The 15,339-nt window shown below is 34.3% G+C and overlaps 1 protein-coding gene across 1 annotated transcript; it reads right to left on the bottom strand.

The window, feature by feature from the left end:
- Nucleotides 1-49: 49 nt before the first annotated feature.
- Nucleotides 50-3,838, bottom strand: LOC109214193. Its single transcript, XM_019378093.1, has 4 exons — nt 2,953-3,838; nt 2,420-2,788; nt 1,832-2,316; nt 50-1,567 (listed from the first exon to the last, which is right to left on the bottom strand). Exons 1-4 carry the CDS (start codon nt 3,836-3,838, stop codon nt 50-52), a joined length of 3,258 nt encoding a protein of 1,085 aa, XP_019233638.1.
- Nucleotides 3,839-15,339: the final 11,501 nt, after the last annotated feature.

Raw genomic sequence — 15,339 nt, forward strand, 5'->3', positions numbered from 1 at the left:
CAGATTTGACTAACTGTATTCGACCAGCATAAGAGAGCTTTTTTGCAGTCTAAGATGAAATCTTTCCTGTGATTCTATCAATTAAGGGCTGCCATCGGATCAATGCAATTTTCTTGGAAGACAAAGGAATGCCTAAGTATTTAAAAGGCAACTCCCCTTGTACAAATCCAAGATAGTTCAAATTTTGCTGCTTAACATCCTGATTCACTCCCCCAAAATACACTGAGCTTTTACTCATATTAGCTTGTAATCCAGATGCCTTTGAGAACTGAGAGAAGTATTGGTACAGGGTGGAAATAGAAGTAAGATCACCTATGGAAAAAAGAAGAAGATCATCAGCAAAACTCAGGTGAGTTATGCCCAATTTTTTGCACCTGGGATGATATTGAAACAGCATGTCCTTTCCTATTTCAATGAATGATCTGCTCAAGTACTCCATAACAATAGCAAACAAGAAAGGTGAGATAGGGTCTCCTTGTCTAAGACCCTTAGCAGCTTCAAAAGGTTTAGTAGTTTCTCCATTAATAAGCACAGTGTAGCTAACTGTTTTGATACATTCCATGATCCACTTTATAAATTTGTCAGGAAAACCAATCTCTTCCATCACCTGTTGTAAAAATATCCATTCCACTGAGTCATAAGCCTTTTGGAGGTCTATTTTAATCATGCACCTGGGAGAAATTTGGGCGCTAGTATATGACTTTACTAATTCATGGGCCAAAATGACATTATCTGCAATTTTCCTACCAGGAACAAAACCAGCTTGAGATTCAGAGATTATATATGCCATGATCTTTTGAAGTCTAGCAGCTAGAACCTTTGAGATCATTTTATATAACACTGTACAACATGCAATTGGCCTATATTCTTTGATTGTAGTAGGTTTAGCAACTTTAGGAACTAGAGTGATGGTGGAGCAGTTGATTGGCTTATACATCTTAGAAATTAGGAAGAATTCCCTAATAGCATCTGTAACTTGCTTACTGATAATGCTCCATGATTTCTTGAAGAAGACAGCATTGTAGCCATCAATACCAGGTGCCTTATCATCTCCAATAGCTTTGAGGCTCTCCAGAATTTCCTGATCAGTAATATCTGCACATAGATCTCTTCTTTGTTGTTGAGTTAATCTGGGACCATTGGACATGTACATTCTGTTTATGGCTTGAAGTGATCTTGCTGTTGAGCCCATAAGAGACTTGTAGAAATCCAATATCTCTTCTTTAATGCCTTCAGGATCAGTAACTCTATCTCCACATCTTGTAGTGATTTCATTGATCTGTTTCCTTTGTGATATATCTTTCACAACAGCTGTAAAATATTTGGTATTAGCATCTCCTAGTTGGATCCATTTAGCTCTTGCCTTCTGCTTCAGGATATTCTCTTCAATCATAGACCAGTTCTCTAAGTTAAGTAGAGTCTCCTTCTCCCTTTTCAACAGACTGTCTGAGTACTTGTTGGAGAGTTGTTCTTGTATATCTTTAAGGTCCATTCTAGCTGCTTCAATTCTCAGATTAATTCCTTTAAACTCCTTAACAGCCAAAGCTTTTAAGGGAGCTTTCAATGCCTTCAATGCATACCATACAGATTTTATAGTACCAGTAGAGTTCTTTGTATTCCACACTTCAGTCACTATTTGAGTAAATTCCTAGTGATTAGTCCATGCATTGAAGAATCGAAATGGTACTTTCCCAGTCCAAAATGAGCTTGCTAGAGTTAACATCATAGGGGCATGATCTGATATTTGAGGAAGATCATAAATTGTCTCCACATGATTCAAGTTCATCATCCATTCATAATTCCCAAAAACTCTATTAATTCTGCTACTAACCTTATCAACTCCAGGTTGCCTGTTTGTCCAAATGTAATATTCACCCTGCCAAGGTAGTTCAAATAAAGTTGTTTGCTGCAGACATGAGCTGAAGTCCTGAGTTTCTGCAAAGCTAACTGGGATACAAGACAGTCGATCACTAGCATACAACACATCATTAAAATCACTTGCTACTAACCATGGGCCAATAATAGTTGTAGCAATTTGTTGAAGATTCTTCCACAATTCTCTTCTTTGTTCCAGCCCATTAAATCCATAGACAACAGTCAGATAACATTTAATATCCCCCTTTCTACTTTGTACTAGAGAGTGGATCATTTGAGGGTCATCTTTGACTCTAGTAACCATGAGGTAATTAGTGTCCCATAACAGCCACACTCTACCATTCTTAGCTTCTCTGTAGTTAGTCAATATATCCCAGCCAGATGTAATATACCTTGATATTTTTTGAGCATTTTCTTCTTTAACTTTGGTTTCCACTAGTCCTACCAACTTTATTTTATTACTTCTAATATATTCTCTAACTTCCTTTTACTTATATCTTTTACACCCCTGATGTTCCAGAATAACCACTTCATCATTGATTACTTGTTCCACCTTTATCACTAGGTGGAATGTCATGCTTGCTATTAGACACTGGCTCAAATCGATTGCTAACAGGAATAGGTGTTAATGGAGGAAAGTTTACAATGTTCAGCTCTGGACTCTGTATTGCTTTCCCTTTATCTTCCTTTCCTACATTATTATGATCGTCCTTTGGCTGAGTCTTCTCCTTAGTCTGCTGAATTTCATTTATCTTGGTACTAGTATCTTGTTGGCCTTCCTGCTTTTGAATCTGCGCAGACTCTACTTGGTTAGCAGGAGCTGGTACTTTAGTTCTCCACTCTTGAGTAACTCTACCCTTCTTAGGAGGCACTTGAATACCAGTCTTGATCTGAGTTGAGCATCTGTGTCCCACTATTAAGCACTTCTCACAGTAAGTAGGTTTTCAGTCATATGTTACTCTCTGTAGGAACTTTTTCCCATTTGGTTCCATCACCCACACTTCACTTGGTAGTTCCTTAGTAACATTAACCTCAATAAGCATCCTGCATATGAGATTCTAGTTTGTTTTATTGTACATTCATCAGTAAATATAGGCTTCCCAATCACACTTGCTATTCTGCTTAAGGATCCCACACCCCAACATGACATAGGCAATTTAGAGAATTTAGCCCACAAAGGAGTGGAAGTAGGAAATTCCTCTGTAAAATCAAAATCCAAGGTCCATGGCTTTAGAATGATAGGTTTAATAGCTATGGAATAAGGTCCAGGGCAAAGGATTTTATGAGCATCATCCATATTCTTAAACCTGATTATATAGTAGCCTTCCTCATGGTAAAATAGGTCAGGTTCTGGAACATGAGACCAGTGAATACTAATATATCTTTTCATCGCATTATACCCCAGTCCATCTCCTAAGATATATGCTATCAAAGCACATTTCCATTTAGATTCTTCTTCCACCTCTACCTTGTCTAATTGGACCACAGGTTCACCATCTACTAACAATGGTGGTATGTATGAGAGTGACATACCATTAGAAGCAAATCTGTTCTTCTGGAAGAGTGTTGTCCATGGGGCCTTAGCATTTTCTTTTTGATCATTCCTCATTACCGGAACATCCTCTTTATCAGCTAGGTCACTCTGTATCTGGATTGGAATCTGTGTAATTACTGTTCTATTGGATTGCACATCCATCCCTGCTGAAACTACTTCTTTAGGAGATGTAATCGTCAAATCTAGCTTCTTAGCTACGTTTGATTGGCTTGAAGTTGTTCCAATTGCACATGCAGATGTTCCTTTACTGAGATCTGAATTTTGAGCTGAACTCTGAAGTGAAGCTGGTGGAGTGGTTAATGGAGGATTTTTCTCTATTAATGGTTGATTCGTAGTTAATAACGCTTCTAGTGCTGCTAATGGATATTTCCGAGGTCTTCCCCTTCCTCTACCTCTTCCTCTCGCCATGGTTACGAGCTCGGCGTACGTTTAACTAATGTGCGCATAGAGCATCTTGGAAGAAAGAGTTTTTTCAACTATGTGTTCTAACTTTTTCTTATGACACACTTGAAGATATAATAAGGATTCATCTCTCTTTCTTTCGTATTCTTGTCAATCTCTTTGTTTTATTATTTTTATTTTATTTTTATAACAAGTGTATTATTATATAAGATTTTTCAAAGAGATGCATGATAGCTTTTGGACTACTTATTTAAGGCTCGTGTAGAATATTTAGATTTTACCAGTATCAGAGCCAAATTAAATATTGAATAATCTTTTACCCTTTATTTTTTCTTTGTGATGTCGGAGTTGCTTGCGTTGTATGCTTGTCTAACTAGATGATTATGAATAGTCACAAATAGCTCACCTCCAGCTCAAACTATTCCCCTACCACCAGTTCAAGCTTGTCTAATTATTCCTCCGCCACCAGCTCAAATAGTTCACCACAACCGCCTGAAATTCCTCATCCAGCACTACCTAAAATTCTCTTTCCACTACTACCATCAGCTGAGATTTTTGTGTGTTATCCCTATTAAGGAGAGAATTTGGCTCCCTTAATCCCATCAATAGTCATAACCAAGACGTTCATAAGAAAAGCTTCTTTTAGTGTGCTATATGCCATTCTGTTTTCTGATGGTCTCTTCACCTTGAAGAGCACCAGTTGGATAATGGTCTTGACGACCCAACCCCACACCAGTTGAGTTTTCAGATAACCAATGCTAGCAATGATGAAGGAGGTTCTACTGATTCTATGGTTGCGTAACTACTATCTAGTTCTTTGTATATTCTTACGAACTTACGACTTTTTGACATACTTGTGTTCTCGCCGAGAACAATTTTCGGGTGAGCTTCTCTATATAGTAATTGAATATTAGTATTGTATCGATTGATCTCTGTTTTGGCTGAATATTATATTCTTTGTGGATCTCTCGTATTTGGATGAATATTATATTTAATGAATAAATAAATACAACCTAGTCAACAAGTTTATCAAGTTCTTCTTTTAAAGCCCACTTAAATTTAAAACAGTTAAATTTAAAAGATATGTGGAAAGGTTCTCATTCGTTAAAAATATTAAAAATAATATAAAAGACATAGAACAACAATAATAAATTCGAAACATAAAAAATTTAAAGATAAATGACCCATACTAAGTCATTACAGGGAAAAACTAAGAAATTAAACATAAATTTATGCTAGTACAAAAAAAAAATTAAAGAAAAAACGGAAACGGTTCAAAACTGCCCCTCGACTGTCCGAAATAGGACAAGTTTACCCTCCGTTAAAAGTTGGCATCATTTGTGCCCCTGTAGTGACCTAAGGGGGTCGACTGTCCGAAATAGGACAAGTTTACCCTCCGTTAAAAGTTGGCATCATTTGTGCCCCTGTCGTGACCTAAGGGGGTCATTTCTATCCTCCTTCGTTAAACGGACGCAATTTTATTTTTTTTATCTCAATTTTTTTTCTCTTTTTAAAATCCACCTGACACGCCCCTCCCTCCTCCCCCCTCCCCCCCCCCCCCTTCCCTTTTTTTTTCCTAGATTTGAAATAGGACAATTATACCCCTCCCCGATCCCTTATTTTAATTGTGTTTTTTATTTTTCTCCCCTTCATTGTCTTTCTCTTTCGTCTTCCCCTTCTTTCAACCTCCATCAAAGAACCTCACCCAAAACCTCCTAAAGATCACAGAAAAGTTTTTCAAATAAAATAACACATGATAATAAAAATACACTTACATCCACCTACAAATGTACAAATATAGTACACTATCATGAAACTTTCATATTCAAGTGAACCTCTAGTAAAATTGTACTTACACCATGCATGCTTTGACTTATTTTCTATTGATTGACATTTTTTCTCTTGATTTTTATAGAAAGAAAGTAACTCAAAAGAAAACTCCATACATAACACTAGTGGAAGTTAAAAAATGATTTCTTGGTATATAGGGCCTCTTTGGTAAACTTTTTATGAAGAGGAAAAAAAAATTATAAAAAAAAACTAAAATAAGGGTCTGGGGAGGGGTATAATTGTCCCATTTCGTATTGTTCAAGGGCAAAAAAAAAATGGGGTGAGGGCGGGGACGGGAGCGGGTTGTGCCTGGTGGATTTTGAAAAAGAGAAAAATATCTTTTCTTGAAATAAAAAATTCAAAAATTGTGTCTGCTAGTGAAGGAGGGTAGAAATGACCCCTTTAGGTCACGACAGGGGCACAAATGATATCAACTTCTAACCTAGGGTAAACCTGTCCTATAGTCGAGGGGCAATTTTGAACCTTTTCCATTGGAAAAAGACAAACTAGTCGAAGTGGGAAAGAAGCATCATCTATCTTAATATTGTTGGATATTCTAATATCAAAATGAAGACGATATATGAGAACTTCAAGTCTCTTGATGTCTTCCTTGGTAGCCACTGCACACACCCATTACTATTGTTACCACTGTCATCGTCACTGCCATATCCACTTTATCCGTCTTCATTGCTATCCCTATTACTGCCGCCACGAGAGGTTCCTCCAAATTAATAAGTAGCTTTACCTTCTTTTTTTTCTCTTTTTCGAGACAATATAAATCTGGTATAAGTAACGGATTTGGAATAATTGGTCGTTGGAGTTAAATGTCATATCTTGAAAAATAACAAACCTTATGGGAGAAGCCCTCATGCTTGATGGTTTTTTCCGGATCGCTCATCAATGCGATCTTAACAACATTTTGTTCTGCGTCTTTTATCTATATCTATCTATCTATATCTATATCTATAACATTTGGTCTGATTATGCAAACCTTATAGTTTTAGTAGGAGATGACCTAGAGATTTAAGATTATGTTTAGTAGGTCATTCAATCTCCCACGATAAGAGCGGATGACTGTATCTGAAAGATCATACTCTTCAGCCTTTGTCCAATTTGAACTCCCGACATTACTAAGAGAAGCTTTGAAAGGATAGCACATTACATTGATGATTTGATCATGCAACTTTCTCCATGACAAAATCACTCCTTCCAACTCTGACATGCAAGTAATAATTCAACTCTTAAAAATTCCTTTTGATTGTTTGAATGCTATTTGTAAGTTGTATCTATAATACTTTTGCTTTTCCATAAAATAGAATTATGTCAATATCATTGAGGCAGGAATATCATGACACTGCTGAAATCAAAGAAGCTCCATATAACCACAAAATAATGGATTCTAGAAAGTTGACACTTTATCAAACATGGTAATAATTGTATAATATTGTTGTGAATATTCTTGTGTATTTTGACTACTCTATAATTTTAACTGTTGTTAGTATTTACGGGAGTATCCTTATTAAGTTAATAAATATTTTTCATGTAATAAATACATATATGCATAGAAACTCTAACATATGTTGAAGATATAATTAAATAAATAAAAGTGTGTTCTCTCTAACAACTTATACTTTTAGATGAGATTGCCATGCACTTTAACATATTATTAGAGCAGGCAGAAGTTTTGGGTTCGAATCTCACCGCCACTCAATATCAAAAAGAATTTTTACGTGCTTGGCTCATAAAAAAGAATCAAACCCGCACGTGATGGGCGTGCTGAAGATATAATTCAGTAAACAAAAGTACGTTCTCACTAATAGCTTTAGCTTTTAGATGAGATGATCATACAATTTAACAATATATAGTTAAAATAGTTAATATACAATCTTCATATTCAAGCATTTTTTGTCCTACGAGTCTTCAGTAAAACAAACTACGAACAACACTCAGTATAGAAATAACAATTGTGTTGCTCCAGAAAATTTCTTTCATTAAGTAATATTCGATATAATTGTAGTGCGGAGAATTTTTTTTTAAATAATAAAGTTTATTATCAAACATATCTTTCTCATGTACAAGATGAATAAGTCCATTTATTTAGTTCAAAAGTGGGATTTTATACTATCATCAGCAGCATATATAATTTCTATAGGTAGAATCTTTTTAGGATAGTATTCTACTATTTTTGGACTAACGCCAACATAATTCTCATTGAGAGATTTCCTTTAGAATGATATTCTAATTGTTATTGGACAACTCACCGCTACTATAATTCTCATTGATAGAATTCTTTTAAGATAGTTCTAATTGTTATATATATTGGAGACTGGAGAGCAACGAGTAAATATAACAGAGACCAATGCAAAGGAAATTCTAATTGCCAGCTTTTGGACAGCGAGGACTCATTGCCAACTGATTCTAATTCCAATTCTTTTTGGATAGTAACATGAGTGTAACAAAAATCAATTCAAAGTCACTTTTATCAGATTATATATCGTTTGGATACCTTAATCGCCTTTCTTTTTTATAATTGAACTATATTGTCAATTCAATGAGATAATATTAACTTAATGAATCCATTTCAAATAAGGAGCCAAACAGGATCTTATTCTTTTACGATCATTATATTTGTGGAGGTGGAGCACGTAGATAGAAACTAGTATACTATATTAAAAGCATGAAGGCCCTTAGCGAAATGTCGTTCGCCTTTTTTATCCTTTAAAAACAGATTTCATATTGGACAAAACTGTAATTTAAAGTATATTCCTAACATTTAGTATTTTTAATCAACTAAAATTTAGGTTATAAAATATTTTCTTACTTGAACTAGGTAAAAAATCTTACATTCTATAAGACATAAAATCAATAATAACTTTATTATAGATTCAATCCTTATTTGATCTATCAAACCTAATCATATAATTTAATTCATGGTACTTTTGCCCAATCCTTATATTTAGGAGTTTTCCACGTTACTTTTCCTTATTTGTTTTTCTTAAAAAATGAACCTTAACACTATTTATACTAGGGAATCGAAATATTTAATTAAAACTCGAACATAATTAAATTTATATTAAGACAATATTGAAACATTTACGTTAAAAGAATATCAAACAAACAAAACATTTATTTATCTTGATGACTTTGATTATAAAACTCATACATCAAATTTGCGGGACATGATTTATTTCTTGATTGAGCTAACTAATTAATAAGATCAACATTAATTATTTTCAAGAATTTATATTTTTATTTAATGTTTATTTTATAATGCAAATATATTATTTAATAATATTATTTATGATTTTTTTTTATATTTTATATATTAATATGGGTACACGCGCAACGCGCGTACTATGGACTAGTACTATATTAAAAGCACGAAGTCCCTTAGCGAAATGTCGTTCGTCTTTTTTGCCTTTTAAAAGTAGTTTTATATTAGACAAAGTTGTAATTGAACTATTCTCTAATATGTAGGATTGTAAAATCAAATAAATTTTGATTATTAAATTTTCCTTATTTGAACTATGTAAATACTCGTTATTATATTTAGAACTATTAAAATTTACTATAAANGTGCTCTTCCGATCTAGACAAAGTTGTAATTTAATTATTCTCCTAATATGTACGATCGTAAAATCAAATAAAAAATTTCTATAAATAAACAACTTTGTCTTTTCTAGATACCTTTTTCCCATTAAAAAACGTACTCCTAAATTTAAGTGAAAAAACTAATTTGAACTAAATTATAATTCCTTCAAAATGCACGAGAAAGAAACTATATCTACTTTGCCTTTGAAATATGTCCGTTTCTAACAACCAAGCGGTAGCCAATGGCCTCTGACAAATTTTTTTTTTAGAATTTGATTTCTTTGAAATAATATTTTTAGAAAAAAGGTGTCCTAAATGTAAATAAAAAAGAAAATTATCTTTTTAAGAAGGAACATAGTTTCTTTAGAGTATTTAGCAATTCCAAATTTATATAAAAAAGAAATGTAAAATAAATTATGAAATACACTTTGATTTACACGGTTAAAAGAAAAATAGAATTTCGCAAATTATAATATAAATAATAAAAGGTAAAATGATACCCTAAAATTTCTACCATAAATAATTGAGAAAAATAGTTTTCAAGAAGGAATCAAATTGCCTTTAATTTCTAAAATCTAGATTAAATAAAGGAGAAAAATATCTTTTCATGAAGGAATCAATTATTTGCGATTCCAAATTTTCGGCAACTTTGCTACTTATCAAACAAAAACTTATGAATTTTTTATTTACCTTTTTAATTACTCCTAACATTTTGATTTTTAAGAATGTTATGTTTTTATATTGAACATATAATTTTTTGGGAAAGTGCTAAATTCATATAATTCAATGTAAGAAACGAACCATCCTTGCTTCTTTATATAATTATAGTTAATGTGTCTTTGTCTCCAAAATCAAAAATATTATAACACAAACAATTATTTATGGATGACATATCTTTTTGTAACGTTGATAGATCATATTATCCTTCAATGATGAACTATTTCTTCAAAATATTATATATACAACATTATGAATTTATTAATAATGATATAGATAAAATTATAGTATATTCATGGTTCCTTATATAATTGTGATATCCTCTTTGTTGTTCATTTTTATAGAATAATACAAACATGTTACATTCTGCTTAATCTTTTAAGTGTTTCCTATAAAGAAGTTTAGAGGTTATAGACATACTTACATACTGTCGTGATTTATGCTAATACAAATTAACATATTGTGCTTAATTATTATAAGCTTTTAAACTAAATACAAAGCCCATATATCAAATTCAATAAGACATATCAGGACTTTGTGAGGTGACGTTTCTTTTCTTATAGAAGTAGTTAAACTAATTAACATTCATAATTTTAGGAAGTTAACTATTTCCTTTAGTTTAAACTAGTATTAGTACCCACGCGGATGCGCGGATACTAATCATGTCAAATATTTAAGTTATTTGGATTGTATGTAAATAATCTTAAAATTTACACTTTCTCAGTAAATATAGATAATCATTGGATATTAACTACGTGAAAAAATTTAACCATTTCTTCTATTTTTCTTTTTTGATACCATTCTTGCCGGTGTCATTGGATCCTAAAAATAGTCAGGAAGCAAAATAATAACTCATATTTATGGCAAAACAATCAAATATTGAGACAATGAATGACTCTTTGGATAAGACTTAACTCTTTTACTACTACTTGTACTCTTATTTGGTGTGCTGATATCTCTTAAAAAATATTTCTTTCTTAAAATTTTAGTTTCTGAAACATTATTTTACAATAATAATTATTTTTATAATAATGTAATTGAAAATATTATTCTTAATTCAAAGCCCATTTCAGTTGGCTATCTAAAAATATAAAAAATTCTTTAGCTAGTGAATTTTTTTACTCCATTTTGATATTTGACATTAACCATGTTAAATATCTGAGTTATTTGAATTATAAATAGCCTTAACATTTAAACCTTCTAAATAATTATAGATAATCGTCATATATTAATTAAGAAATACTACATGAAAAAAGACTAACATTTTCTCAAATCTCGTAGTGATAATTTTATTTTTGCACTATTCTCATAGGTGTCATTGGAACCTAAAAATAGCCAAAAAATAAAATAATAACTCATATTTATGGCAAAGCACAAAGGTTGACACGATATAAATGATTCTTTGATTACGACGTGACTCTTATACTACGACTTGAACTCTTATTTGGTATGATTTTATCTTTCAAAAAATATTTTGTGACGACCCGACCCGTCGTCTCATGTGTTACTGCTCCGTTTCCCCATTTTATGCTTCTTCATGTTTCGTTATCGGTATGTGGTGTGTGAGAGTTGATTTGGATTGGCTTTGATAAGAAATGAGACACTTAGTCTCTTTAAGGAAGGCTTAAGTTGGAAAAGTCAACCGGATGTTGACTTATGAGTTATAGGGCTCGGATGTGATTTCCGGTGATTTGGTTAGCTTCGGGGGATGATTTGTGACTTAGGAGTGAGATCGAAATTGATTTTGGAGGTTCGGTGTAGAATTAGGATTGAATTGGCGAAGTTAGTATTTTGGCGGATTCCATTTGATAGGTGAGATTTTGATCCGAGGGTCGGAATGGAATTTCGAGAGTTGCTGTAGCTTCGATATGTGATTTGTGATGTGTGTGCAAAATTTCAAGTCATTCGGACGCCGTTTGGTTGGGTTTTTGATCGAATGCGTGTTTCGAAAGTTTTTAAAAAACTTAGGCTTGAATCCGATGAGAATTGATGATTTTAGTGTTGTTAGATGTGTTTTGATGATTGGAACAAGTTTGGATTATTTTAAGACATGTACGTGCTTTTGGTTGGGGTCCCGGGGGCCTCGGGTGAGTTTCGGGGTGGTTTCGGACCATTTCTAGGCCATTTTTAACTGCTGGTTTTTGGCTACAGCAGTGTTCTATGCGATCGCGGGGAATTGGTCGCGATCGCGGTGAGTAAAATGTGAGAAATGTGCCAATGAATCGCGATCGCGGAAAGCCGTTCGCGATCGCGGAGAAGAAATATCCTGTTGCGTTGATCCCACTTCGGAAGCTTATATCTCACAATCTATAAGGAATTTGGAGATGATCCAAAAATGAAAGTTGTAGAACTTTGTGTTTAATTTTCAGAAATGTAAATTAATTGGATTTTAAAGTTGTGTACAAAAAGGTATGGTGGTTACACTATAGGCTTCCTGGGAAGGTCTCTAATACACAGGGTTAACTTTGAAAGCTTATATCTCGCAATGTATAAGGAGTCAGGAAATGAGCAACATATGAAATTATAGCTCTATGTGTCCAGTTTTCAGAACATCAAACTATTTGTAATTTGGAGTTGTGTGCAAAAAGTTATGACCATTATACTGGAGGCTGTCCGGAAGAGCTGAGAACTGTTCATCGCGATCGCGAAGCATTGTCCGCGATCGCGAAGAGTAAATTTTGGGCTTGAAAAATTGTTCTCCGCGATCACGAAGCATTTTCCGCGATCGCGAAGAGTAAATACCTGGGCAGAATGTTTTAAAACACGTCAGTCGCGATTTTGGGGTCATTTTACACCCATAGTTGCTCGTTTTTGGAGATTCTTGAAGGAGATTAACGAGGGATTCAAGGGAGAACGTTTGGAGGTAAGTTTCTTGGACTTAAAACTCGTTTTTATTGTCCACTTAGAAATTCATGGAATTAAGCCTAAAATTGATGAACTAGGGCTTGGAATTTTGAGAATTTAAATTGGGATTTGAGGGAGCATTTGGACTCCGATTTTGGTAAATTTTATATGTATGGACTCGTGGCGAGACGAGGAATCCGGTGATGTGAATTTCATAATTTTTCGAGAAGCGGGCCCGGGGCTCGGGTTTTGCTAGTTTCGAGATTTTGCTATATTTTGATTGTTTTCGATTGGGTATTGTTCCCTTGGCATAGTTTGATGTATTCGCTCTGATTTTGGTTAGATTCGACGCGCGTGGAGGCCGATTTGAGGGGCAAAGGCGTCGCGAGCTAGAGATTTCACCAGTTCGAGGTGAGTAATACTTGTAAATAATATCCTGAGGGTTTAAAACCCCGGATTTGCACATCATAGTGCTGTATTGTGGTGACTTGCACGCCAGGTATGAGCGTGGGGTAGAGCATCGTTGGGGACTGTGACTTAGTCCGTCCCGGTTATTGGTTTTATTGCGTAATTGACTGAAACTACTTGTTATCGTCATTATTTGGATTGATTGCCATGTTTTGGGCTTCGTGCCGAGTATCTGAATCCTTTAGGGATTATTATCACTTTTTTCATGACACTTAGCATATTAAATAATTTCAGTCCTGAGTTAAAGTTTAAAGACTTAAATTGCATTTTTCTGATGTTTTGAGTTAAAAGCTATTACTTGACATTGCCCGAATGGCTCATTTGCATGTTCTGGACTGAGGATGGATCGGGCTGCACGCCGCAGCGATACTATGATGATATTGCGCTTGGGCTGTAGGAGCCCCTTCGGAGTCTGAACCCCCACAGTGAGCGCGGGTACCCAAATGGATGGCTGCGCGCCGCAGCGGTCATATGCATTGCATTGGATTCATGCATTGGTTCCTGTTTGTACTACGTGTCATGACATTCAGCACTCTCATATCATTGGCATCCATGCTACTTCTTGTACTGCTTAACAGACGCCCTGGTGTTAATTGTTTGTGGAGTGCTGTGCCCGAGGGGCTGACTTATGTGCGGACTTGCACTATCTGATTACGCATTTATTTGCTTGATTGTTGGAAAAAGATGTTTTCAAAAGAGGTTTTAAACTGAGTCAGATATTTTCTAAAGGATTTTCACGGTTTCATTGTTTTCCTGAGAGAGTTGTACTGTCCTATATAGCGTGATGGAGTGCTCTTACGTGATTTCTTGCCTCTCAGTTATTATTTACTCTTATTACCACTGAGTTGGAAGTACTCACTTTACTCCCTGCACCTCGCGTGCAGTTGCAGGTATTGTACACCCGGTAGCGGATTATTTAGCTGATTGAAGGTATGGCTATTGTAGCTGAGTAAGGTGACCGCCAGCGTTCGCGGCACCGGATGTTGTCTTTGATTTCGAGAATTTCCCATATATATTATTATTGGCCCTGTAGTTGTGTTCAGGTTTTTCTCTAGATGCTCGCGACTTGTGACACCCCGGTCGGGTAGAAATTAACAAATTTTAAATGCCATTAAGTTGCATCTTCTATTTATTTATGTTTGATAATTGTTAGTGAAAAGATTTGGGTTAGTTGGCTGGCCTTGTCTTCACGAGAGGCGCCATCACGACCAGGTTGGGAATTGGGTCGTGACATATTTCTATTTTGAAATTTCAATTTCTAAAACTTTATGTATATTATAATAATGATTATATTTATAATTATGCAAGTGAAGGTATTATCCTTAATTTAAAATTCACTTTAATCGGCTATTTAAAATTTTAAATGATTCTTTGGTCGGGTTTATTTCAGTATGGCTCCACTTTAAGTTTATCGATATCTCTAGCCCCAGATTTATTTTTTTAATACCCTAACAAAAATTTTGTTCTTTGAATCATTAAATGTTAAATTAGTTGATTATTATTATAAAACATTGCATATATTGTCTTAAAATTGTCAAATAGTTTATTTTTCGACACCATACTTGGCTTAACCTCAATGCAAACTACTCAAATTGCATTCCAATTCAAATTCGAATATCATATCAGTTTGTAAATTAAAAAAAATATTCTAAGATATCCTTATCTTATAATCATGTATTTGAGTTGAAAAAAAAATTTGAAACCGATGAGATTAACTGTCACGCCCCCAACCCCGGTCGTGATGGCGCCCAACACACTGCTAGGCAAGCCCGACCATTTACACAACCTTGACCAAATAACCTAGGTGGATAAATGAATGTTCACAAGTAAAAACAGCAATTTAAATGCGGAATCTCTGAAATAATTCTAACATTCGAAAAACCCCCAAGATAAAATACTAAATAGCCCACAGATCTGGTGTCACGAACATGAGCCTCTAAAACGGATATTCACCTATCACAAGTCTGTCTAGGAAAAAAAAACTCGAATAAAAGGATAAAATAGGATGGGAGAGATCAAGGCTGACGAACGCCATGCAGCTACTCGATACTCCTGGT

This window comes from Nicotiana attenuata, unplaced genomic scaffold, assembly GCF_001879085.1.
Source record: "Nicotiana attenuata strain UT unplaced genomic scaffold, NIATTr2, whole genome shotgun sequence".
In the NCBI taxonomy this organism is placed as follows: domain Eukaryota; kingdom Viridiplantae; phylum Streptophyta; class Magnoliopsida; order Solanales; family Solanaceae; genus Nicotiana; species Nicotiana attenuata.